Source organism: Taeniopygia guttata, chromosome Z (genome assembly GCF_048771995.1).
Source record: "Taeniopygia guttata chromosome Z, bTaeGut7.mat, whole genome shotgun sequence".
Taxonomy (NCBI): domain Eukaryota; kingdom Metazoa; phylum Chordata; class Aves; order Passeriformes; family Estrildidae; genus Taeniopygia; species Taeniopygia guttata.
Genome location: NC_133063.1, coordinates 56,406,817 through 56,434,431, shown reverse-complemented (window position 1 = coordinate 56,434,431; position 27,615 = coordinate 56,406,817). Strand labels below are relative to the sequence as shown.

The 27,615-nt window shown below is 39.2% G+C and overlaps 2 protein-coding genes across 15 annotated transcripts in view; one reads left to right on the top strand and one right to left on the bottom strand.

Moving 5' to 3' along the window:
• PDE4D (phosphodiesterase 4D) overlaps positions 1–12,745 on the top strand; it is a 527,299-nt gene extending 514,554 nt beyond the window's left edge. For all 13 annotated transcript variants that reach the window (XM_072922389.1, XM_072922391.1, XM_072922390.1 and 10 more), the window contains 7 exons: positions 364–462; positions 551–715; positions 2,363–2,462; positions 6,103–6,257; positions 6,763–6,885; positions 7,338–7,520; positions 8,075–12,745. In XM_072922389.1, coding sequence (XP_072778490.1) covers positions 364–462; positions 551–715; positions 2,363–2,462; positions 6,103–6,257; positions 6,763–6,885; positions 7,338–7,520; positions 8,075–8,488 — 1,239 coding nt within the window. In that variant the 3' untranslated portion in view covers positions 8,489–12,745. The remainder of the gene's footprint in view (positions 1–363; positions 463–550; positions 716–2,362; positions 2,463–6,102; positions 6,258–6,762; positions 6,886–7,337; positions 7,521–8,074) is intronic.
• Positions 10,626–27,615, bottom strand: part of RAB3C (RAB3C, member RAS oncogene family) — a 152,507-nt gene continuing 135,517 nt past the window's right edge. The window contains exons 5-6 of one of the 2 annotated variants that reach the window (XM_072922403.1): positions 21,979–22,107; positions 10,626–20,333 (exon numbers count right to left, since the gene is read on the bottom strand). In XM_072922403.1, coding sequence (XP_072778504.1) covers positions 22,022–22,107 — 86 coding nt within the window. In that variant the 3' untranslated portion in view covers positions 10,626–20,333; positions 21,979–22,021. Of the gene's footprint in view, positions 22,108–27,615 lie in introns of both variants that reach the window. The other variant, XM_041711299.2, reaches the window with a different exon arrangement.

Here is a 27,615-nt window from a genome sequence, read left to right as displayed (position 1 = left end):
AATTGCTGCATCTCTGGAGGTTTTCTCCTCATTGAACTTCCTTGTCAATGGACAGTGAGGTAACAGTGTGTCAGTTAAACTCATTCAAGATACTGTAGAGTTTTTCCCCTCTGGAGCAATCCACTTTAGAGACAGTCTTTCCTGCTTAGACAAATAAAATCTGAAAAATGGGTAGATGTAAATTTTGATATTGTAAGATTAGTAGCATCTGTAGAGTTCAGAGTTTAGCCCTTGCAAAATTCAGCATGTCACTTGCACAGTGGCCAGGTCTTAATGAGTCCTTTGTTTATAATTGCTTCTCTCAAAAAATGCAGGAATTTTTGTGTTAGGTTTCAGCTGGTTCATTGCTTGATTTTACTGTAGGAACTTGAAGATTTGAATAAGTGGGGCCTTCAGGTTTTCAGAGTAGCAGAGTTATCTGGAAACAGACCTCTGACAGTCATCATGCACACTATTTTTCAGGCAAGTACGAGCAGTCATGCTGCTTTTTTCTTATCTTGGAGACTGTTCTGTGCTTTGAAATCTAATTGTTTTTCCTTTACTTTTGTAGGAACGGGACTTGTTAAAAACTTTTAAGATTCCAGTAGATACTTTAATAACTTACTTGATGACCCTGGAAGACCATTACCATGCAGATGTAGCATACCACAATAACATACATGCTGCAGATGTTGTTCAGTCAACACATGTCCTACTATCAACCCCAGCATTAGAGGTAAACTACACTGAAGAAGAAAAGTGGCAGTCATGAGAGAAGGAGATGCGCTGAGAGTCTCCTAAACTAAATATTAAATATCTTAATTTCTGCAATATTTTTAAAATAAATCTTAGCATTTTTTTAATGAATTCTGTTCTTGTAAAGGTATTTTGTGAGGATCAAAGTTACATGTAAATATTGTGCAGAAAACATCAAATAATTTCATTTTAAATAATGGAAATTCTTGCTCTCATAACCTTTTTTCACTGTAACACAATCCATATCTTGTTTCTTTTTGTGTAAACTCTTATTATTTATGCAACATCCTATTCTGTAGTTGTTTCCCCATGTGGAACTCTACCTAACCACAGTAAGGGGAATTTCTTTGGAAAGTTTATTTTGATATGGAAATACTACTTCTGTGTTTATTTCTAAGACAGATTGGAACATGTACTAAATTTTCAGTGGGCTATCAAATATTTCAATTTTTTTTGGTAAAAAAATTAATCTCTTCTTTTTGTAGCAATTCTCATCTTGAAAGTTCTTAAATCTCTGAAGCAGAAGGATGTGAAAGATGAATATTTTTCCCTTTTTAAGCACAGTTCAGGTCTTAACATAGCAAACATTGATCTTGATATATCCCAGCAAAATATTAGAAAAATTCAGGTAAAGGAAGCAGTAGAAATTGTATTAGTTCAAAAGGATTTACCTTCATTTTACAGAAAGGCTGCATTTTGACTCTTCTGTAATGATCAGTATTTCATGTTACTATGTGAATACATCTGTTTTTACCTTCTTCTTAGAGAGAGGGCTATAAGTGGACCTTGAGACTATTGGCAGGTTTGGATCCTCAAAGATTTGGAAATCTCTTAAAAAAGATTTTCCTGCTTTCAAGAAGAAGGATCAGATAATTTTCTTAAAACACCACTGGCTTCACCACATAGCTGAACTAGTCATCAGTTAAGTTTTGGGGTGTTTTCCAATTGTTTTTTTTTCATGGCCTTCTTCTCAGCAGAGCTTTAGCTGGTAAAATGGCAATATCTGCCCAGTGCCGCTGCTGGTCTTTGCACTTCTGAGCTGACCTTGATCGATTTTGAAAGCATTTGCATCATGTGGGTGCTTCTGACTACAGGGCACTGGGCTCAGTGGCATCCCAAGTCCATTGCTTTCCTCTTTTCCTGTCTTCCTAATAATCCCATACAAATGGAAAATCAGTAAATGCTAAGTGAGATGATGTGTAGTCTGTCCCTATTTCCTTTATATAGGAGGTGTGCATCTTTCAAGTACAGAATGATACAGAGGAGTCAGGCTGAAATATTAACTTTAATTTGTGCTAGAAGTTAGAAACCTGTACTTAATTGCCTAATAAAGGTGGATTTATTGACAGACTGAAGCTGAAAATATTTCAGTTGTGGTAGAATTTAGTGATGCTCTCTGTACGAAGTACAAATCACTTTACTTTGGCCAACCTTTAAATATTTATGGAATTCTACATAATTGATGATTTTACAAAGGGTTTGATGGCTTGTGTGTAAACTCTCTAGAAATCAGGGTATATTTTAAAAGTGTTTTGCTTGCTTACATCCAGATTAAATTAGAATCCTTTTTATTGAAAGCACTTCTTCACTGTTTGGTGATTGTTAATTCTGTTTCATTATATTCTAGGCAGTATTCACTGATTTGGAGATTCTTGCAGCAATTTTTGCCAGTGCAATACATGATGTAGATCATCCTGGGGTTTCAAACCAATTTCTTATCAACACAAGTAAGTTTGATGTTTAGTGGTTTCTCAGAAATTTGCTGTGGGGTCTGCACATACCACAGACTTAACCTGAAAAATACAGATTTCGTATCTTGTTTGCTTCTATCTCTAATTTTTCCTAGCAAATAGATAGATGTTTATATTTTAAACATGATATTACTTTGCAGTTTTTCTAACTTTAGAAATTATTTATATAGTACACTCTAGCAAGAATTACTAAGGTATAAACTATAAACCTGGCATTGTTTCAAACCATAAACATGGCATGTTTTCTCTCCTGGAAATATGGTTGATCTACATTAAGTAGATGAAGTTTTAGGAAGAGAATGAAGGAAGATTAGGAAAAAAAAAAAAAGCAAGACAAGACTTTATGTGTTTATATGAAACATATGATGCAACTAAGGATAGAAATTCAGAAAGCAGAAAAATAAGTTTCTTTTTAGCAACCAGAGAGTCAGGACAAGTACAGGCAGAAATCCTGTACTTGATCTCTCATGCTTTGTCGACTGAGTTTTCTTACCCTGTTTCTGCAACTATGATAAAACTGTTTTGTTTTTTCTGACCCTAATGTCATCTCCAAATTTGAAACCCGGTGTACATTGTACAGCGTGCATTCCTCAATGCTGTTGTTGGCAGCATTGCTGAACCTCTATCCCCTCATTCATCTACTGAAAGAAAAACACTTATTAAACTTGATCATTACGTATTTACTTAATAGCTTTTTGCCCCAGTTGCAACTTGCTTGGATTTTGTTGCCTTATGTCACTATTATTTCCCTTTATAGGTCAGTACAAGTTCTATCATACGAAGTTCTTTCTTCTGCTCTCTGACAACTTCTCCTTTTATGATAATTGATCCAGAAGTGCAAAGTTTAATAATTGAAGCACAAAAGAAGAAAAAGCAACAGAAATGGAAACATGCCTAGTTGTGTATTTGACCTGTCTGGTTGCACATTTATAGATAGTGTCACTTCTTCACATGGGTAGATTCTATTTCACAGGTGTTAAAATAGAATGACCCCAAATCAGCAGTAGAGTTTGAAGAAGGGATCTCCTCCTCTGACTCATTGCTGCTGTATATTCAAACAAGTTATGCACTTCAGTTTAGCCTGCACCTAGTCTTTTTTGTCTCAATGGCCTAAGGGACACCCCATAATGAAATTTAATTTGATGACTCATCCTCATGAAAGAGGATTAAGATTGACTCTGGAATTTTTGTGCTTTACTGGGGACTAGTACAGTTCAACGGTGCAGGCAGAGAGTGAATCAAGCATTGTGCAATAAAACAAAGAATTCTTAATTGAATTCTTAAGAGTGGGCTTATGTAAGTAAAGCTTTTTCCTTGCTTGTTGAGTCAGAAATTGAGTACCAAGTTATACTGGTGGCTCCAAGGTTCTGTGATGAAAACAATGAATTGTTTAGGTTTAAGAATGTTAACTGAGTTGAAGGAATGAGTAGTGCTGCATAAAGCTTTTACCTCTAGGTAGACAGATTGAAATTCAACAAATGTAGGAGTCACACTCATGCTGATAATTACCAGCTTAGAAAATACATCTTGTTTTCCTCAATTCAGCTTTTGATAACAGAGGCTTATGTGCCAGTCAAGTAAAAACACTGATTGAAATTGCTGTTGCAAGGCTGAAAGATACAGAGATTTTGTTTATTTTAAATTGATCAGTGTGAAAAGAAGAAACTGCAGAGACAGAGACAAAAATAGATCATCTAATGCTGGTTTCTCAAATCCAAAATTTTCCTAACCTCTAGAAAATAATTTGCTTCCATCTAATTTTGTTTTTCCAATGAACTGAACCATGTATTAAGATTTCACTAAATATAAGAATGCATTAAAAAAAGATAGACTTAGTTACCTAAAGTATGTATATATTTGCCATATTTTCATCCTTTTTTTTTATAATTAGTCTTGTGACTTTTCTGAGTATTTTTTTCCATTTAAAGTTTATTACAAATTTGTCAACTAAACAGATCCCTCTTGAATGCTATCAAAGAACAAACAAATATGAAGTATATTAGAATCAGAGGAGATGTTTATTTTATCACTGTAACTCTGTCCTTCCAGAAAAATATTCTTGAATCTTACTATGTGTTACGGAGGGGAAACTTTCTTCCATTTTTACATCCATTTTGAAGTTGAGTGCATTTTAGCTATGTTTGTAGCTCCAGCTCTTCCAAAATATTTTGGCAATGTGGAGTGTTTTGCAGTTGCAGCAAATCAGAAGGCTGCTTGAAAGGAAAATAAACTAGTGCCTGTTTTCTGCATAAGAAAATCAAGTATGCAAGCTTTGTATGTGTTCTGTGAAAAGACGAAAGAGAGATAATTTTACAAACTTGCTTTCTTTCTGCTTCTGCTTTTGTGGTTTCGCTGTCTTGGAATAAGGAAAGGCAGAGGAAGATTTTCCTGATTCAACAGGTCAATTTATTCAAGACAGGAGAGGAAGACATCAGGAGAATCAATAATGAGATTAATGAAATTTGAAGATCAAAGCTTTTAGGGACCTCCCATTAAACCAGAGGCATTTTAAAACACGGCTGCTGTCAAAGAAGAAAAGAGGACTAAGTGTGGAATACACTGACGTATGTTTAGACTTAAGCTAGAACAGCTGTAATAAACAGAAGTTAATCTAGCACAGGAAAAGCATTACTGCATAAAAAGTATTTGAGTTTTTTGCGATAGATTTATTTACAAGCTGTATCTTGAAGCATATGCAAGCTTCCTGTGCAGCATTCCTGGGTTAAAGCTAAAGCTGTGCAGGCTGCTTTGATTTTACGGAGCTGTCTGTTCAGCAGGGCTAAGCTGACCTTACAGGTGTGCCTTAGCACAGGCATGGCTGGGAAGTGAGTGTTATCCTCACAGCCATATGGGATGACTGAGGTAAGAGTAATTCCACTGGTGAGGACAGTACTACAGACAGCACCAGGGACTGACCACGCCCCAACACAAGGCAGCAGGCAAGGCCACTGCCTGCAGTTTCACACCACATGAAATTACATGACAAAGACAGAAGCATGTTACCATCCTACCAGTCTTCAGTTGTCATGGACTAATGACTGTAAGCCTAGTTCATTAGGAATCTGAGCGTCTTCGATAACTGCAGAAAGACATGATTTGAAAACCAAGTAGCTTGTGCTCCACAGCAACCTGCAGAAAAGCCTCAGCTGTGTGTTCCCAGGTCAAACTGCTAGGAAGCTGAAACTTGACTAACAGTAAAATTTTAGGTGTTGTGAGAGAGAGAGGCATGAGAAGAAGACACATCAGTGTGTTTTAGTTGAGGTATGTTTATGCATATATTGTGCATATAATATATTCTAGGTTACCTCATGGAGATATGATAATTTATTCTAAAAATTACCTTTCTTATATTTTTCCTAACTTGTCACTCCAGGCACATGTTCAAACATCATTGCAAAGCCTTTTCTTTGTTTGCTCAACTTCGGCCTGACCTAGTAAATAGCTATTTACTATTGACTGACCCAGTCAATAGTTCTGTAACTTTCAGGGCTGCTGAAAGTTAGTAAAAGTTTATCAGTAAATCTTGTTATGCATGTAATGAATTTGAAAAAGATCTTAAGGGATTTGATAGAAGCCCAGGCTTTAGTAACGTTCTGTCCTGCAATTTTTATTGCAGATTCTGAACTCGCCCTGATGTACAATGACTCATCAGTATTGGAGAATCATCACTTGGCTGTGGGTTTCAAGCTGCTGCAGGAAGAAAATTGTGATATTTTCCAGAATTTGACCAAAAAACAGAGACAATCATTGAGAAAAATGGTCATTGACATAGTGAGTTTTGAGACTCTGTCTTCCACAGTGCTAGGATATTGAATAATAAAGCACAGAAGAATTTTTTGATAAATTACATGTCATCAGGCCTGTAAACAATGAAGTGAAATTTTGAAGTTTTGTCATATCTTACCGAAATACAAATAGTGGGTTCTTTTGTGTTTCACTCACTTTCTGTGCATTTCTGGAAGGCATACCATTCTATTTTAGGCTGGTTTTGTACTGACATGATGTCATTCTATCATTACAGTTAGAAATTTGCTACTGAATTAAAAATTAATTTTGGCTGATCAGTTCATTTTGAGCAGTGCTGAACAATGATTTTGTCATATTCTTAAAAAAAAATATGAAAACTTACTACTATGAACATACAGTAATCATGTATTCAGACATAGAAGCTATGGGTTCCTTCCAAAAATGTTGATTTATATGTTCAATTATTTTTCAAAAAACCCCAGTAGAATAATTCACATAGTGTTCATTTTTTGTTTGTTTTTTTTTCTAGGTACTTGCAACAGATATGTCTAAGCATATGAATCTACTGGCTGATTTAAAAACTATGGTTGAAACTAAAAAAGTGACCAGTTCTGGTGTCCTGCTTCTTGATAACTATTCAGACAGGATTCAGGTAAGGCAATGTGTCTGAAAATGTTCACTTGTATTACATACTTAATAACATTGTCTTCCTCATTCTCCAGCATGGATTAGAGTTCTCTCTTTCACACCATGATTTGCTGCTTCCCTCTGATTCCTCCCTGGTCTAAGTGACATGGTTTAAGTGACTCTCTGGGAGACGTAACAAAACACTAGGGTAGTCCAGGACTAAATGAGGCTTTGGCCTTCCCTTCAAATGATCAAAAAGTGATTCTCTTTCTCACAAGGATTTTGTGACATTAATACCAGCAGAAGCAGCAGAAGCCAGGTAATTAATGGTTGTTACTGCAAGTGTGAAAAGCACACAAGCACATAAGTTTTGGCTGTTTAGAATAAATTTTGCATTACATGTATTTTCAAGATTTTGTTTTACAGTCACCAGAAATGTAAATAAAAAAAGAGCTACTTTTCTTCAATGTATTCTAGGTTCTTCAGAATATGGTGCACTGTGCAGATCTGAGCAACCCTACCAAGCCGCTCCATCTCTACCGCCAATGGACAGACAGAATAATGGAGGAATTTTTCCGTCAGGGAGATCGGGAACGAGAGAGGGGAATGGAGATAAGTCCCATGTGTGATAAGCACAATGCATCTGTAGAAAAATCACAGGTAATTTATTTTATACGGTAGTTAAACCTATTAGAAAAAAAGGATGGCACATAGTCATGTTTTGAGCAATTTCTGAATGCACTTTTTTCTTTTCTTCTTCTGAGTTAATTAATTCAGCTCCTCAGTAGTAAGTGAGGCAAATTGAGACTTTTACTGTGACAACATAGTATGTGGCAGTATGTTTGCTGAAGGGATTCCACTGCTGTCCTGACCTGAAAAGCAGCATACATGCCAAAAGAGATTATTGTACAGGTGACTGAGGCTTTCTTTAAAAATATAATTAAATATAAAGTGGGTATTTAACTCATTAGATGCAGTGGAGTTTGGAATGAGCAGTTCACTTGAAAACAAATCCTTTCCATGCCGTTATCCAATATCCTGGATTAGACTTCCGAAAAGTAAAAGACCTTATCTGTTATATAAACTAGTATATATTTTCAGCCACTTCTAAGGGTAATGTATCTTGTGTCTCTTCCTAGCATTATATTTCTTATACTTCGCATGACTTAATAATTTCTCTGTGAGTAATCATATTCTTGCATTATTTGAAACAGGTGGGTTTTATAGATTACATTGTTCATCCTTTGTGGGAGACGTGGGCAGATCTCGTTCACCCGGACGCCCAGGATATCTTAGATACACTGGAGGACAATCGAGAATGGTACCAGAGCACAATCCCTAGAAGTCCCTCTCCTGCACCTGAAGAAAAGGAAGAGGGAAAGCAGGGTCAAACTGAAAAATTCCAGTTTGAACTAACACTGGAAGAAGACGGTGAGTCAGACACCGAAAAGGACAGTGGAAGTCAAGTAGAAGAAGACACCAGCTTCAGTGACTCCAAGACTCTTTGCACCCAGGATTCAGAATCCACTGAAATTCCTCTTGATGAGCAAGTAGGGGAAGAAGTGGAAGAGGACGAGAACCAAACAGCAGAGCCTTGTATGGTAGAAGAACATTCTCCTGACACATAACAATGAAAACTCAGTCTCTATCTCTCTTGCTCACTCCCTTTCTTTTCCTCTTTCTCTCTTTTCTTTTTTTTTTTTTTTTTTTTTTTTTTTTTCTTTTGCTGGGGGTGGTGGTGGGGGGCTGGGGCATGTTCAGTTTTGTTACGAATTTTTAATTTTCTTTTTTTTAAATGTAGGTAATGATTTCCAAAATATATAACACATGCTACAACCATAGTCAGAACTTGGTGTTATCTGCCAGAATGATTGTTGATCAAAACTGAAGTTGATGATTCAGTTTGGCACTCAGGAATATTGTTAACAGAATTTTCACCTCCATGCGGTCAGAAAGCAGGGGGAAAACATGCATAAATTGCATTTTAATAAGGTCTGTATTTGGCAGATTCCATTAAATAAAGCAAATGCTTTCAGAGGAGTACCACCTGCCAAACGAATGTTGGTGTGCTTTGATAGTTTTTGAATTCATTGTATTGTATTGTAAGACATTGGGTAAAATTCATCTGTAGAAGAAACAGAAAAAACATTGAGGTTCCTACTGGAAAACAAATTCATGAGAATGAGGGGACACAAATGGATTCTGTTACCAACATGAAGATAAGCTGTGAAAATGACATAATTTTCTAATTTCTAATTTTCTGAGACATGACTGAAAAGAATGTGACCCAGTGGGTTGCATAACCTCTCCATTTTGTATAATATGTGCAAGAGATCTTTTTTAGGGTTCACTTTTATTAAATATAAAGGTATTACATTTTTTTAAAAACCCATTTTCATCTGCCACTGGTTATATTTTTTTCCAAAGAGTAACTTACAAGTTTTCAGTACAAATCTGTACTACACTGGATAATACTTGTAGGGTTTTTCCTTTAATTCTTCTTTTTGGGTTTTTTTTGGCACCTTAGAATGTCATGGTAATATTGATCAGTAAATGTCTATTATTTTATATATTAGTGAGTTCCATGAGTATTTATGTTACATAAAACTTTTTCAGTAGAATAGCTTTTTTTTCATTTGTTTTTTCATCACGATTTTCCCAGATGTGTTAGTGGACTTATATAGTCCTTTTGCCCTCATAGTAGCCTGATCCTGCCAACTCTGTCTTACTATAGGAAGTGGTCTAGATGATACCACCTGGGACCACTAACATGAGGATTTACAGGACCAGAGCCTGTAAAAAGAGTAATGAATTGTCATCAGTAAAAAAACACCTCTTTTGCTATTCTAATAATTTTTTTTTTTCCTCTGAAACATGGTTTTTCAGACAGTTTTTGTCTGGGAGCTGTAGACTGCTAAATCAGAACAGACTAATACAATGTATGAAATATTTGTTCTGGTGCAAAAAATCATTAGTGTAATATTTCCAGTTTATGACTCCCAGTAACTTTTAATCTGGGTAGCTATCTAGTTAATTTGCTAATCTGAGAGGTGTATTACATAAAAATTATGATTAGTGTTATTTTTTCATGTCTGTTGCTAGAAGAGACAGGCCAGTCTTGTCTTTTTATATTATAGTATAAGTGAGCAGTGTATCGACAGAATTGTAGTTTTCTCCATATTATTTCAATCTTAGATCTTTTCATCCTTTATCCAGTATGTGCTAAGGGAATCCTACCTTTCAGTTTGATTGGTACTGAAAGCTTCTATAACATGGAAAGCTAAAGGGAGGTAGGAGTTCATATTTGTCATTTTTCAGTCTTGATGTTTGCTCACATGGAAGAAGAGATTTTATTTCCTCTACTTTACTCTTCATTAGAATTGTAGTTTTGAGAGTAGAAGATGGGAAATAGTTTCCTAGGGACGCTAACAGACTCCTATGTTGCAAAATTCTGATAAAATGACAATATCAAGATAATTTCTTAACAAAAGGTGATAGAAGCAGCCATTATTTTCCCTCTGGATTTCTTTTTGTAGCAATTTTGCAGATTTGAATTCAGGTACTTTTAAATAACCAGAGAGCTAGAATAAAAACTTGTTTTAAACTAATTGGCTAATATTTCAACTTTTAAATAAATTTTGCATTCTTCTATATCCAGGTCATAATTTTCTTTGCCATTAGCCCGTTCAGGGCCTTAGCAGAGAAGATGCAGAAGGAGCAAAAGAATGAAGATAACTCATGGGATTTTTTTTTTTTTTTTGTGTGTTTTGACTTTTTTTTTAATTCCTTTTTTTTTTTTTTCATTATTTCTTGCTTAACCTGATCCATCTAAAAGTCCTTTCAGCCCCCAAGAGTGCCTAGAACCTCAGTAGTGGAAAAGCAATATAAATTCCAGAATAACCAGTAGGACCTGGGAGGTTTTGTTTCTGCACTAATTGAAAGTAAATAAACATAAAACCATATTGTGAGATATACACATGTACATGTGGACAATCAAATCATAGAAAATGATACCATTTCTTAGAGTTGGGGATATAATGCACTGTACAATCTTTTTTTTTCCTCTTTTGCCAAAGTGTGTTTTAGCATTGTACACTGCTTTAAAACAATACAATTTACAAGTGGCTTTATGTGTTGTGAATATTTTTGCCATAAAAAATGCAGTGAGTGGATATTGAGTGGGAGGAAAAGAGAAAAATCACCTTGTTTATAACAGTACACTTTAGCTTGCAAGTTGCTGTACTCAGTAATGCTGTATTTAAATTCTTAAATTGTTTTGTGTCATTAAAAGAGGATAATGAAAGAATATAGAAAGAACAAATAGCATTCAGAAATTTTAAAACTTGAATGAAATGGATTTTATAGAAAGCTTTGACAGTTATTTTCAAATGCATTATTTATTCTTTGTGCCATACATTTTTTCTCACCAAATGACCTTACCTGTAATACAGTCTTGTTTGTCTCTGTTTACAACCATGTATTTATTGTAATGTACATACTGTAATGTTAATTGTAAATTATCAGTTCTTATTATAACATCATCCTTGTCAGGGTGGTGTTGCTGTATCTGGAAACTCTTGGTGAGAGAATGACTATTGTGTATACATATTCCTTGTACATTTCTTCTCCTGTAATATATTCAGCGTCACCATAGAACTCATTTATGGAAGATTCAAGAAAAGTGTAAAATACATAAAGATATATCAATTTAAAAAGCTGCAGGTCTTTGGTCCCAGGGCTGTGCCTTAACTTTAAACAATATTTTTTTGTTTAGCTGCATTTGAAAGTAAGGTAGCCTTGGGGCTGGGGCTGGGCATTTCTACCATATTTTTAGTTGCTGACTGATGGGGGATACTCTTACAAGCTAATATGTGTAATACTACAATAAATTTTCATTCTTGACCCTCCTGGAAGTTCACGCTTTTGCAGACTTCTGGTAATGTAATTGTATTGTCTCTGAATATCTTTTTACAGCCTGTAATTGGGGATTATTGCAGCCATTTTTTGTTCCTAAAAATGATAAATAATTGATGCTGCATTTCAGTGCTGAAATGCACTGAAACAGCTTTGGAAAGCATCTCTAATAAACGTTTGATTTTAATGCAGATTGTGAAATTGAATGATCAGAATTAAGAGGGTGTAACTCATACACTTTTACAATTGTCTGTAATGTCTCTTCTTTAGTAGCACAAATGATCACTGTATAAGCAGAATCCATAGTAGGATATACAACTTCAGTCTTGGAAATGCTTTCCAATACTAGTGTTACAAGTAGCCAAAGTTTATTTCATATAGGTGTAGCTAAAGCTTTGTGCAGGTGTGTGTAGCATAGTGCACTAGCTCTCCAGAAGAGCAGTAAACTGTTAGATGTTTTAATAACACTACTATTAGGTTTGCAGGTTGGACTGAGCAACTCTTGCTGTTTGACTTGTCACATTACTCCAGATAACTCAGAGCTGGTATCATTGAATTTGCCAGAGTGGGGTAAAAACCTCTTCTCCATTCCAGTGATGCCCAGCCCTTGTAACTTGCGACTTATTCATGAAAGGAGAGATTCTTTTACAAGAAAAAACAGAATCTCCTTTTTGACACAAACTGTAGATTTTAGCAGCCCTGGCCCAAAGGAATTTGAATGCTTTTGTTTTATATGGTCTAAAAGGGACACTACAACAACAGAAATCCTGAACAATTTATTGTTACTGTTTTAATTCGGTATTTTCTTTGAGGATGTCTTGAGAGTGGCAACTTGTGTGAACATTGCACATGGCTATTCTTTCACTGGTTTCTTAGCCTCTCTTACAGCCTATGGGTTAGTACTGTACATCAATACCTTCATATGAAATTTTATATGCAATGGAAATAAAAGCATGTGTTGATTCTGCCTAGTTACTGCATTTGATTTTTTTTTTTGAAAGTTAACTTTTTTTACATGCATCCCATAGTTTTGACAGCTTAGGAGAAAACACATTGCCAGAAAAATTTAATTACCATATTTTGTCAGAATAGTGTTTCACATAGATTATACAAAATAAATATGAGCAAATCAGAAAAGTCAATCAAATATGGTATTTTTTAAGGAACCTAATCCACAAAGGTGTGACATATAGTTATAATAGAAAAGCATACAGTCTTGGTTTTCAGAAAATTTTACCACTGGCTTCAATGGCTTTAAAGAAACTAGATGTCTAGAGATTGTCTAGAGGAGCAATGTGCTGGGGTACACAAAGAAACAAACTAAACCAAACAAACAATAAGAAAGAAAATGTACCACAGTTAAACATTGTCGCAATCTCTGTTCCAAATGGATGATAAAAAGAAATTGGTCTTAAAAATAAAATTCATAAATTATAGTGTTTATTTGAGGAAGAAATACAATCTCAATGTGAGTCCAAATCTTAAAGTGGTTTCCAGGCACCTTTTAGGTGCCTGGCTTTCAGGATCAGTGTGATGTTTTGTGGGATTCTTTGCTTAACTGAAAATAGTTCATGGTTTAATCAAAAAAACAAATCTATGTTCATTTTTTTTCTTTAAATCTCTTAGGTCCTTCTTTGGGTTTAGGGATTAGTTTGCACGGAGAATGAATTGTTAGGACTCCTTTTTCATTCACACTTTTGTGTCAGAAAATGCTGATAAGTTCTGCATGGGGTAGATGAAGGATGCTGCAGTGAGTGGATAAATTAGATGATGTCTGTCACTCTTGTCAGGTTCCTCCTTGCATGTTTCCAGCAGCCCTAATAAGAAAATGGCTTGCATACATCATGTCTATTATTATAAGGAAGAAGGAGTTCCAAATTATTGTTGACAGTACTAAAACCTTTTCAGTAAGCAGATCAGGTACCACAGCCATGCATAAGCCTGAAGCTGGCAGCAGTAGCTCATGGCTTCCTTCCTATATCCTCTGATATTACTTTGTCAGTCTCTGCGCATGGAAATAATGAATCAGAATAAAGAAGTTTCAGAGCAAAACCAAAATATATCCCCCATTTCAGTGCAGACAGCTGCTGCTGTAGCAGTTCAATGTATTTATGAACAAATGACTCTTCTATTTCCTAATGAGACAAATAGTCTGAATAGCTGCAGCTTTGTTTGCTTAATCTCTCTGCAATATGGAAAATGAAAGTCACAGTTACTAGCACACGTAGTGTTTACTGGAATGATCAGTCCAATTTCTCTCCAGCTGTGATTAATTTTGCTTAGGTTTTTCCAGGAAAAAAAAATAGAAAAAAAGTTCAAAGATGTTATAAAAGACTTAGTTCAATTTAATTTAGTCTGTAGAATAAAGAAAATCTCTAGCTTTCTCCTGTCAAACTGGTTGAGAAATCTGCAAAAGTAATAAAGGGAGATAGGAAGCCCAAACAGATATCGGAGTGAAAAATTGGGAGCAAAACCTGAGCAGGGAGAAATACTCTCCAACTAAAATAATCTCATTTCATCAAAGACATCCCATAGTTTGAATATGGACATTAGGAGAACTGAGTTTGATTTTTGTCTCAGTTCCTTGGGTACAAAACTGTATCTTTGTTGAAATTTGCAAAGCAAATATTTTGAGTTCTTTCAAGTTAGTGGTAAAAACTGATTATGTGGTTAAGATTTATATATAAAAATCTAAAAATTGTTCCATACAATGCAGAGTTAATCTCAGCTTTAAAGGCTAAAAATGTGGGATGACTGTCTCAGATAAACAAACCCTTAGGGAAGGAGATATCACACCTGAGTCAACAGCCCTTAGAGTAAGCAAGAGGGAGAAGACATAGGACTCCAGATAGTGTTAATTAACTAGTGCTGATGAGCTGGGAAGAACAGCAAATACTGAGATGAGAAACTCATCAATCATGTTACAGTTCTACCACCATCTTTCTCTAATATCCATTGAGTTCAGATGCCTATAATATCAGCATTTCTAATACATAGCAGAGACTTTTTTTTTTGTTTATCTGAAGAAGTCTGGAAAATAAAATAGAGGTTTTGCAGCATGTAGTAGTCAAGCTACAGAGGCATGCTTTGTACATATGTTGGACTTGGCTTGCAGCAAATGCCTGTAAGCCATCATTGCATGGGGCTAGGCAGAGACAGTTAAAGTTAGCTTAAAATCCTCGGAATCTTCCGAGACTCCAGAAAACTAATAACCAAATCTCTTAAGAACCTTAATTAAATTCATTATTTTACCATGTGCTGGTTTTGTCTAGGGTAGAGTTAATTGTCTTCACAGGGGTTTTAGATTTGTGCTGAGCACAGGCCTGACAACACAGAGATGTTTTTGTTATGGCTGAGCAGGGCTCACACAGAGCCGAGGCCTTTTCTGCTTCTCCTACTGCCATGGTGGTGAGGGGACTGGGGGTGCCTGGGAGGAGACACAGCCAGGACAGGTGACCCCAGCTGAGCAAAGGGAGATTCCAGACCATGTGGCATCATTCTCACTATATAAACTGGGGGAAGAAGGAAGAAGGGAGGACATTTGGAGAGATGGAGTTTGTCTTTCCAAGTCACCATTACATCCAATGGGGCCCTGCTCTCCTGGAGATGGCTGAAGTCCTGCCTGCCCATGGCAAGCAATGAATTCATGCCTTGTTTTGCTTTGCTTGTGTGCACAGATTTTGCTTTCCATATTAAACTATCTATACTGCAGCTCATGAGTTCTCCAGCTTCTAGCCTTTTGATTCCCTCCCAGCTCCATCTGTGGAGAAGCAGCTTGTAGAACTTGTTTGATGGCTGGGGTTAAACCAAGACAAGATCTCACTGAAACCTATCAAAAGTGATCTGTCTGGAGTTGCCTTCAAGTGGAGTATGAAACCCAGGGAAACACACAAGTGAGGAGAGAGAAGGGGGAAATGTTTTAAGAAAATGTGTGGGGGAAAAAGGACAAAAAAATGTTTGAATAAGAGATTATTGTAATCTGGCTCAGCGTTTTGACATTTCTTAGCAGGGATACAACCTCCAGCTGTGTCCTCTGAAGTTCTCCTATGCAGTAGGCATAAAGGCCTTCACACTGAGAAGTGAACAGGTTGGTGATGTGAGGGCAGGGAAAAAGCAAGAAAAAAGCCCTCACTTAAGGAGTGGCTCAACCACAGCCATTGCTGCCCTGGGGAAGATTGAGGAGCAACAAGTCACAACCAAAAGCCATCACCGTGAGCTGTGTCTGTTACACACTGGTGTTCCGGGCTGCACAGCTGCTCCTTGCCCATGTAGTGGCACAGCCGGGGTTGCGGATCAGTGCTCAGTGCGCAGTGCAGCATGCAGGCTGTGGTGCCAGCTGCTCTGCAGTCATTAGAGGGGTGGATATTCCTGAAAACTGCCAGGGCCCTGAGGCTGAAATGCACCCCAAGACTCTCACAGTGCTGTCAAGTGCAGCTGTCTCAGAGAGAAACCTGCTGTGCTCCTGTGGGTTTCTGTGGAGTATCATTGCCCCTTCACTTAGGCCAGACAGCTGATGCACTCTAAATTTCAAAGACCTTTAAATCTTGTTCCAAATGGGAGTGGGGTGCTACACCGTTTGGAGCCTCTGATCTGCAACACTCAAGAGCACAACAAGGTCAGGGCAGATGTGAGACACAGGTAGTGTCCCCAGCAGGGGCACAGGACATGGGCTGTCTCCTAGCACGCTCCTCCACAGTTAGTAATTAGTAATAAGCAGTATTAGTATTCAATTTTTTCATTATTCTGTGCAAGCTGAAAAAGCCTTCAGAAGCATGACTTCTAACTGAACTAATAATAGTTTGGTGTCTTTTCCCTGGAGGTAAGTAAAGTAACTCTCAAGTTCATGCTTCATTAGAAAGGTTTGATATCATAGTCCACTTTTTCCCCACCAGAATTCTCTCCATAAATATTAATACCTTCCGGTGCTTCTCCCAAGCCTGCTACATCTGGAGAGACTAGTGGAGACTCCCTTTAAAGATATGCTGTTGAAAACTCCCTTTAAAGATATGCTGTTGAAGAACCATTCATCCTTTGTTTCTGAATAAGTTGGCAACAAGCCTCAGACCCTCTGGTCTGCCGGGTTTTCTGTTCCAGTGCTCCACCAGCCAGGAGGAGTGGGCATCCTCAGCACTGTTTCCCTACTGTTGGAGGCATCCCTGCAACAGCAGTCCTGGAGCTTCTCTGCTGCCGTCAGGTTGCACAAGCTGCCCGCTGGAGAAACTGTGCGTAGTGGTGCAGGATTTTTCTCTGACAATTTTAATGTGCTGCAGAATCCTCAGGGCTTTCTGCTTGCAGAGTGGTGAAAATTATAACCAAGAACAATGGCACTGTTTCGTGGGGATGAGTGGCGGGGGGTGATGTTTTGGGATGCCAGTGCTGTTGTTTCCCACAGCCAACCTAAAAGCTTGGGTCTTTTTTAGATAAATTTGATCAATTTTCTGATGCATTTCTGCATTCTGATGCAGTTCTCTGATGCAGAGTCCTGCAGTTCTCATTGTAGTTGCAGCTCTCCGTGGCACCACTAATGGTGTTTATTTCCCTGGGGAGCAGACATTAGAATTTGGCTGCTTTTAGCAAAAACTATCCTCATGGTGTACCCAAAATTTCCTCAGGATTCAGGAGGAATGGAGATGAAATCCCAGTGACACCCCCTGCCACCCTTTCAGTAGCTATCCTGCAGCAGACAGTGCATTTCCACTGCTTTCTGGGGACAGGTCCCACAGGACCTTCAATGCAGGGGTGCTGCTGGCTGTGCCACAACCCTGGGCTGCACATCCTGCTGCTGTGCTGCTGCCATGGCACTGCAGAGGAGCAGCTTAGCCAGTCACTGGCCGATGCAATGGGATTTTTTGTGCTCATGGTGGGAGGAAATTGCTGCTTTGGTCATATGCTAATCTCTACACATTCATTTCAGTACAGAACAGAGTGCTATTGTGAAAAATAGATCAGAAAGCCCTTTGAAGTAGACTTCCTATCCAAAACCCCATGTTGTATTTCCAGGTATAGCTATTGGACTGTTTTGTATGTGACTTGATGGTGTCATATAGAGACCACTCTACCTCTGATAAATTGAAATTTCTTCTAGCTGGATAGAGCTTTGTACCTGATTTAGAAAGAAAAAGGGAGGGAATGGGGATTTAATTTTGGGCCACTGGAAATCTAGCAAATCTAGAAGCATTAGCAAGGGCGGGTATGAATCATTCCTTTCTTCTTTGTGCTACTTCAGATGAACTGCTCCTATGTCCTGGTTCATTAATAATTAATACAGTAGGGAAGCAGGGCTCAGCCATGTTAACTTCTGTCACAGCCAAAGGGCATGTCTGCAGATCCACACAGCTGCTTTTACACCAAGGCTCAGGGAAGGAGTGCATCATGTGTAAGAGAAGTAAATGGAAATGTGTGCTTCTTGCTGTAGCTAATAGTGGTAGATGACAAAAAGTGAAGGCACCATACAAGGAGAAGTGAAGGTGACATGAAGGTTCTCCAGGAAGAGAAAACAAATACAAAATAGGGAACACAGCCTTGACATCTGCATCACAGCTGGCACAGCAGCACAATCATGCTTCTTTGAGGAGAGGAAAACATGAGGTTTCTGAGAATCCCTTAAGTAACAGCTAAAAAAGGCTGAGTTTTTTCATGAGGCAGGTTGCAACAAAATAAGGACTGCCTGGGTCTTGGTGCCCTGCAGCCTTCTGGACACACTCTGCAAAGGTACCCGGCTCTGCTGCTTGCCTGGTCCCAAACTCCCACCTAGGTATCTCTCAGGAATAGCTGATGCAGGGAAGTACACAAGGGCATAATCCTGGCTGAGGAATTATGTTATAGTGAATATCTGAGCACAGAGGGAAATAAATGGCTGATAAAGGGATGCTGGGAACACCTTTAGGGTAGCAGTAAAGCTGTACATCCAGCAAGCATTGAGACACAGGGGCCACAGCATATTTACAGGGTGAAGGAGGTACCTTCTGCTGTCACACTTCTGGCACAAGAAAGGAAAAGAGTCTTTGGAAGAATGTCTACAGGATAGCTTGTGTGGAGTAAGGGAGGCCCTGGAAAACATCTGTGGTGAACACTGGCATGGCAGATTAGGATCCTATTTTAGTCCCTCTACAACTTATTTAATCATCTCTTCTCACCAACATAAACTAGCAACTTCCTCTAATACTGAAGGAAATTAATGCTAGATTACTTTGAGCAATTATCCATGTCAAGATGGTGGGTTGGTTGTTTGACATCTGTTAAAAAGCTTTAGCTTGGTAGAAGTCGTGCATGTCTGCAAGTTAGGGCTTTCTGAAAAGCTTTTACAGTACAGAAATCAGTAACAATTAAGTGAGCTTTTGAAACTAACTCCTTAGGGAAAATTACTGTGTTTCTAAATTTATGCTTGGTATGAAAAAGCATATAGATGCATATGGACCCAGATAGAGATAGATGTAGATGATAGATAGATAGATAGATAGATAGATAGATAGATAGATAGATAGATAGATGGTATAGATATAGATGATAGACTAGATATAGCTATAGATACTGGCTGGAAAGAGGAAATTCTGAGTGAATGTATGGCTGAATATGCTTCTCTAGCGCAGCAGTTGTGCTCTGCAGAAAACAGGAGCCCTCCATAGCCAATTAGTGGGTGTGCCCTAGAGCAATTCCAGCAGTGACCAGGAGTGAACTTCTGCTCAGTGTGTGTAAGAAAGGACATCACTTGCAAAAAATGTCAGCAAGAGGGAACCTGTCAAGATTTATTGACAGAAGCAACACAAGTCCTGCAGGCCCTGACTGACCTGACCTTTGCCAGGAGCAGAAGCTGCAGCAAGGAGCCCTGCACTGATATGGCTGGTCTCACAGCTCCAGCTCTACTGCAGGGGGCAAAGGGCTGGGGGACGAGCTCAGTCCTGAGGCACCATCCCCCTTGTGCTGCATATAAGCAGCAAAGTGCACATGACTTAGAAGCAAGACTTAAGGCAGTCATGTAGCTAAACAATTAGTTACAAACACATACATTCACAGAGGCACGTACAAAAACAGATGTTCCTGCATTACATATGAAGACAAGAGCTCAGACATTACTTAAGATGGCTTACAGGAACAGAGCTATGGAAAAATCATGCAACCGAGTGAAGAAAGTCTCAAGGATCAAACAGGTAGTGGCATTTTTGTTATTAAAATAGACTTTAAATTTGACACTCAGTTAGAAAAGTAAGAAAAGTTCACACTGCTGTTGGCTCAGGGTTCACCTTAGCTGCAGAAAAAGCATGACCAAGTGGTCACAGAGGCTGGGTGTGTAGGCTAGAGTGGGTGATAAAATACTGCCTCCTCTTTTTATTTATTGACTTTTTTCTTTTTCTTTTTCTTTTTCTTTTTCTTTTTCTTTTTCTTTTTCTTTTTCTTTTTCTTTTTCTTTTTCTTTTTCTTTTTCTTTTTCTTTTTCTTTTTCTTTTTCTTTTTCTTTTTCTTTTTCTTTTTCTTTTTCTTTTTCTTTTTCTTTTTCTTTTTCTTTTTCTTTTTCTTTTTCTTTTTTTTCTTTTTCTTTTTCTTTTTTTCTTTTTCTTTTATCTAAATGAAGAGAGAAAGCAGAGCTAGCTCTCTGATAAAAACAGAACAAAATTGCAAAACTCTGTCACTGTTTATCTGTGGGTTTTGTTAATGACAAATTTATTGCCAGTAAGATTTGATAGGGCCATCTTAAAAACCCGGAGTCAAAACATGAAATCTGCATCTGTTCATCTGCAATGGTCAGTAAATTTCTTGGAGATCAGCAGGGATCCTGTGCAAGCCTGGAACTTGCAGCAGCAACTGTGGTAAAGTGATTGGCACCCCTGTCCTACCCTTCTCCAGGGACTTACTGCCAGCATTGCTGCCCAAAGCCATGTTTATACCAACCCACTTTGGCTCAAATAATGCATATAATAATGCAGTTTTAAAAACAGAGTGCTTTTTTTGTCCCACAAATCCTGTGCTATGAGCAGAGGGCAAAGGCCTACCACAGTGGCTGTTTTAGAAGCATATTAATGATCCTATTTTACATACTACCTGTTACCTCCTTTTCCTGTCAGGCACTGAAAAGGGGATCAAAAATCTCCTCCTCTCCTAGTAGCTAGAGTGCTACTGGAAAATCTGTTTCCCAAAGTGATTCTCAGCCTCCAGGAGGACAGAAGGAGCTGGAAGAGGTTGCAGAGTTAAAAGGGGAGCTACAGCCTCACTCTGACCACCCTCCAAATCCACTTCTTTCACAGGTCTAGAGACCTACTCCATTTGTCAACTGTCTTTTAAGTATCATGTTAACTGTATTTTAACTCATCGTATTCACCACATTTCATTATCACTTCTCACATCTTTCCTCCTGGTAACATGTTTGCAGTCACAGCTTTGCTGAACATGTGTGTCCTTTCCTCTTAGGCTGGAGCATTCACTGTCGGTTTTCCCTGGTCCCATGAGGTTTCTTTCTTTATATTTCATATGTCACCATCTTGATATTCTCACACTTTCAGCTTCCTTGGCTAAGCACTGTGAAGGTGGTAGTTCTGCTCTCTTTGCTTGCTAGAATGGGACAACTCATCTCTATAATATTATGTTGCTTGGAATGAATACTGATATTGACAGGAATACTGATACTGAATACTGGAAGTGACTGATACTGGTATGTAACAGACAAACATTCTTCTCTTGGCTCTGAGTTTCCCAAAAACAACTTTGTCAGATGTTCCTTCCTGGTAAACATCATTCAACAATAAGTATCTTTAACCATAAATTGTATCTTTAATGTTGTATTAAAAATAAGCCCTTGCAGGCTCTAGGCAAAAGGATTTTGGCCCCATTCTGTCATCAAAAAGTAAGCTGTCTCACTCCAGATTGCAGGAAGTGCTTGATTCTTTCTGATTACTTTGGATGGAGTACACACAGAGCATGTGGGATCTCTGACCTGCCTCCTGTACCCCTCAGGAAGGTACTTCTCCCAGAGTATAGTCACCCACAAGGAATATTGCCCATGACTCAAGCATGTGCAAAAACATAGAAATGTGCACTGAAGCAAATGATGTTTGGTGCCTGCTCCCTTCCTGTGTCTCTGCACAGGAAAGGCATCTTCACAAAGAGTGACAATAACACTCATCAATCAGACAGTGTAACAGCCAGCACAGTGTGAATGGTGTGCCTGTCATCACATGCTCCCACCTGCCCAGGTAGGTGTAGCTGCACTCACACTGACTAGATCCATGCCTTTGTGCAGGATGGAGTGGGAAGGGTCACTGTGCATGCACGCAGGCTCTCTGCTGTACTCCATCAGAACAAGGAAGACATCTTGCACCGAACCACCCAGCAGACTTTTCCTCTGCGTGGAGAAATGTAACAAAGACAACAATCAAAAAAAGAAGGTAAAAAGCAGAGTTTGACAGATGTCAGCACAGTAGAAAATTAAACAAACTCAAGGACCCAGGTATAATCATTGGATGGATCAAGGAAGCCCAGCAGTGTAAAAATTTTAAAGGGTGGTTCTCAGTGCCTGGTGATCCAATAGGAAAAGGATGAAACCTGGCCTCAAGCCCATATTTTGAGCTTCATCTGTGTAAAGAACATCTGCCTGCAATGAAGATATTTGCATTTGTCTGGGAGTGACAGGACAGAAATTTATTACTTAACTGCAAGGATACCTGTTAAATCTAAGCTTATAGGATCTGGACCATGCTATGAAGCCCTGTTTGAGTCTACCTCTCCTCACACTGCACTTGGAGAGACAGCCACAGCCAGAAGTGGGCTGAGAGAAAAAATAAATTTTTATGCCTTACTGTGGGCTGTCTAGGTGGGACTGCTGTGCCCTGGCCTGCCAAGAACCAGGCCTGCAAGAGTGACTAAGTTGAGTGGTTTCTTCTCCTTCCAGAGGGAAGTTGGTGTCTGCAGGCAGTAATACAGGCTCGCCCTCTAGCATGGCAAAGGGGTCCATCGGCTGGGTCTAGGTAATTTCATTTGGCACCAAAATGCAGGTGGGGCCACTGGGCTTCAGAGAGGTTCAGAGAGCTCTTCACAGGAATGTCTCAAGCAGAGAACAATGTCTGAGGGCAATGCCTGACCTGGACACAGGGCATAAGGCTCTGACAGGGCCTAAGTTCGTGTTCCAGCAGAGAGGTCCTGCAATGCAATGGAAAAGTAACTAAAAGCTGAAGGCCACTGCTGTGCAAACTGTCTTCCTCTGGCTTCTGCAGAATGCCCAGGGATTTGCCCAATCTCATAGAAGGATCTCCCGGCCAAAGGAATTTCCTCTGCAGAGAGGGTAGTACCTGGAACATGGGGAAATGTGGTAGTAGCCATATTGTGTCTGGGTGCCTTAGTGCTAGTGCTGGTCGTCAGTATGTAATTAGAGACAGCATTGAAAACAGCATCCTGTTCTTTGCTGCTGAAATTAACAGGCAGCTGCTGAGTAGGCAGAGATCACTCTACCAGGTACTCCAGGACACTCATAACTCACTCACACCTGATACAGAGCAAGGCACTCCTTGGGGAATCTTGTCTGTCTCTGAGAGGATTCCATCTATCACACTGGAGAAGAAAGAAAGAAGAGGGTGGGAGAGAGAAAAGATATTCCATTTTCCTTCAGGGATCTAGAAAAGCAGTGACTGCAAGGCACAAAGTTCTTCCCACAGTCTCTGTCAGCTACCACCATAACAAAAAAGTTTGCTAACCTAAATCAGAGCTCAAGTATTAGGGTGGGAATTCTGCAGCACAAACCATTGAACAAGCTCTTTGAGGGTGTGTCTGTGCAGTGAGCCACAGCTATGCGAACATGGATGTTCCCCCTGGGACAATGCACACTGTATCCTTCAGTGTCCTGTGTGCAGCCATCCAGAATGGCAAGTAGGATACATGCTTTAGGGCCATTTCAGGGAGCTGCACCATGTGGAGGCTCCACTCCAACAGCCAAATCCAGATTCTGCCTTGACAAATCCCCCATCTCACTTGCATGACACACAAAATCCAATGATCAAACGCATTACCTGAACCAGACATGTACAAAAGCACAGACTCTACCTGTGAGTCACCTGCTATTCCTGACCCTGATACCCCTGGTGACATGTTAATACCAAACCATTCAAAGCAATGACTGATACCTCCCATCCTCTTTTCTCAACTCCAACTTCGGAACAGGCATATGTAGCGTACCAAAAAAAACGGGAAATTAAACCAAGTCTAATGAACTCGTGTCTTTTTATAGGTAGGAATAACAAAGTAGTGTTCTTTTCTGCTTTCTCATTGTGACATCTGATGATTATGAATATCAAGAATAGAAGCAGCAGTGGTAGGGCAAGGCAAACAGGGATAACCTCGTTTGCCTGCACAGGCCATGCACAGCTCTCAGGGCAGTGTGTGTGATCCCTATTCCAGCCTGTCCCAGGCAAAATTACAGCACGTCCTTTCCCCATTTTTCTGCAGCGTACGGCTATCAGTCTGACCACGGCAGACCTTTGCCTTGGGTTGCTTGTGTCCAGGCCCCTTGGTGCTGGCCAGACCCATCTTCCTTCTGCTGTGGAGAAAAGATTATTCCTAAAGCCCCACAGTATTGACATCCACTGACCAACTTCTCAAATCCTTTTTTCACAACAGACTCAGACTTCACATCCCACAGCAGTATAAAATCTGTACCCAGGCATTTAATTCAGCCACACAGAAGGTACCCTGGTATGAAAGCAAAAATTCTGGCAGAGGCTATTTATTTCACAACTTTCTCTTACAGCACTTGAAAGTTTTGAATGGATGAAGAATATACAGAGGGATGAGGTTAACACATAGCCTTAAGTTCCTGCTTCTTTCATTGCTTTATGGACAAGCACAAGCAAGAAGATATTTTGGTTTGGAGTGTCTATTTTTCTTGATATCCTGCAAAAGCTTGAAGTCTCTAGCTTGGCCAAAATCCTATGCTCCATCCAGCAATTTAAGGTATTTGGAACAGAACAAGGAGATGAAGCTGACATCTTTGCCACATTCAAGAGGAGGCCATGGTTAGGTCTGAATCTGTGCTGTCACCTGGCAGGACCACTGTAAACCACTGTGCATATAGTGGCTTTGCTTTCTTCAAAAATAAGTGTGATTCTTTCCAAGAATCAATACAAACTAGGTAAGCTGTTCAAAACACTGCTTATAAGTGAGACGTAAGCAGAACACTGTTCTTCCTGTACCTCCTACGCAGGTGCGAATTGCATCTAGCTCTCCTATAACTAGAATCATAAATGTACGTTGGAAATTTAGGCTGCTAATGAGAACAACAGGAACCAGAGAGTGTGTGCTATAATTTTAGCTCATTGCCTCTATTGAGTCACCTCCAACGCAACCAGCATCACATGTTGCATTAAGGAACAGCAGTGCCACCTGGTCATAACATAATTTAGTCAATTGAAAGTAAAAATCTTGCTATGTAGACCTCATGGGGCATGTGCAGTTACATGCCTAAAGGGTATTTTTTCTTCTACCTGAAGCTATGCAGGCTCAGAAACATGGAGGGTTTTAAATGACTGCTATGGATAACTGATTTAAGCTTGCTTTCAGGAACCTGATGGCAGTAAATTCATTTATGAAAGAAATTATTTTCTCCAAATACTGAAAATGCATTTTCTGATGTGAAAACAAGCTGAAAGCTGAAAACATGCAGATTTGTGGGCATGGGAGGTATTTTTCTTATTCTCTTTTTATTCCTCTGTTGATATCTCCACCTTTTAGCAGCTCCTGCAATAGGAAAGATGTGAGGTTTTCCAGCCCAGCAGTCAGCAGTGGGAAGCTGGGCACATTGCCTTGAGATGTGATTCGTGCTTCCAGAGGAACTGGTCAAGGTTGTCATGCTGAGGAATATGAAATAGCCCTGAACTGTGTTCAGATGTGCTTGTGGTGATAAAACCAGGCTGCACTGCTCCAGGAACTTGCAGCGTTTTCAACTTGAGAATGATAGTGTCAGAGAAAATTATTCAGTGTTTTAAGAGTGTTTATTTCATGCCCTTATGTATTCAAATTGTGGTTTTTTTTGATAGCAATAGCAGAATAGCAAGTGACTCATAAATGCCTGTTTTAAAGAAGGTCTCTACTTAGCATGTCACATATGAAACAGACAACATGTGAATCCAGTGATGTGATCTGGTGGGGAAGGAAGCTGTCAGTACTGGGGAAGGAAGCATTGTAGCTACTGAAAGTGGAGGCAAGAATTCTTTTTGGGTTTGGTATTAATAACTAAGAGCCAAAATCTCTGGTTCTTGCCTCATTTACTTACATGTAGTTACTCAAAGCAGTTTGACTAAAACCAGAAGATCTTCCAGTATTATATTCAAGTAGTTGGATACTTTTCTTTAAAACTCTTATTCCAAACTAGTTATCTTTCTTTTGGAGAAACTGCTTATTCTGAAGAGACTTCTTTTGCTATAGGGCAAATTTTGTCAGAGCTGAACAGACAGGCTTCCCAGCTTCAATAAAATTAATTCTTCTACTAATCATCATGTTCAAAAGTGAAATTTGCTTATATTCAGGAATTCTGTCTGAGCTGGTAAGAGAGGAAAGCTCCTGGGTGTCTGAGCAAGGACTCAAGGGTGCAACATCATAGCGACACCGCGATCTTCAGAAAGCCTTGTTGGCGTGCAAGAGGGTAACAACGAAGCATATACAGGTAATGCTTTAGTGTAAATGGTCCTGGGGAAAGAAGTGGATCGTGCAGGTACCCAATCTTATACTCTATGACATAGAGGAGAGCTGATATAGCAAACAGACCTTTGAAAAGTAATACCAATGTGGTTGCTGCTGGCGGACCAGAGACATAATATGAGACTTCTACTTTTTCTGAAATTATCATACACAGACACCTGTCAGAAAAGCTGCTGTATGTCTCTCTCTCTCTGTGTCCCTCTTTGATTTTGCACAGACTTTGGCAGCTCCTCCCCTCCCCTCCCCTCCCCTCCCCTCCCCTCCCCTCCCCTCCCCTCCCCTCCCCTCCCCTCCCCTCCCCTCCCCTCCCCTCCCCTCCCCTCCCCTCCCCTCCCCTCCCCTCCCCTCCCCTCCCCTCCCCTCCCCTCCCCTCCCCTCCCCTCCCCTCCCCTCCCCTCCCCTCCCCTCCCCTCCCCTCCCCTCCCCTCCCCTCATTTCCTAAATCTTAAACAAAAATGCCCCTAAGGCACACCCACAGATCTCAAAGACCAAAGTGAGAATTATTTAAATGAACAAGGATTTTGTGATTTGCCATTGTATCACTACCATGTTCTGAAGCAAGTCACACTAGTGGCCTGCACACGCTGGACTTCATTCCACATGCACTGGCACTAAAATGCCATTTTTTAAAACAACACACTCTGAACTGGTAGCATTGCAGTAGATAATTTTGAAGTTTTATTGAGATACTAATGCTTAACATTCTTCAAAAGGCAAATCAGGCTTCACACATTTACTAAGCACTGTGTGCTGTACTGTGTTAATTGCTATTACTTGTTGAACACATCTATTTATACATGCTGCTGCTTTTCTCTCTTTTTGTGTAAATTCTGACCTTTTTGCAGGAGCAAGGTAACCTTTGATAGCACATTGTAACAGCATACTTGAATTTCTGTTGCTCTGCTGATCCAAAACTATTTTAAAAACCTGAAAACCAGGTGTACAAAAAATTAACATGTAGGAATGAAAAAAAAAAGGGAAGTACTTAGCATCAACAAATATTTCTTTAAGTCATGTCATATTATATTATTAGTTTATATTATTAATTGCTTTCTTCTTACTACTGTGGACCTATGAAAAGTGTTTGATAGGCCAGAGGAGCATGGAATAACAGAAGCTGACTCTTCTGGAAGGCTCTTCTGCATTGCTGAGACATGAAAATGTGACA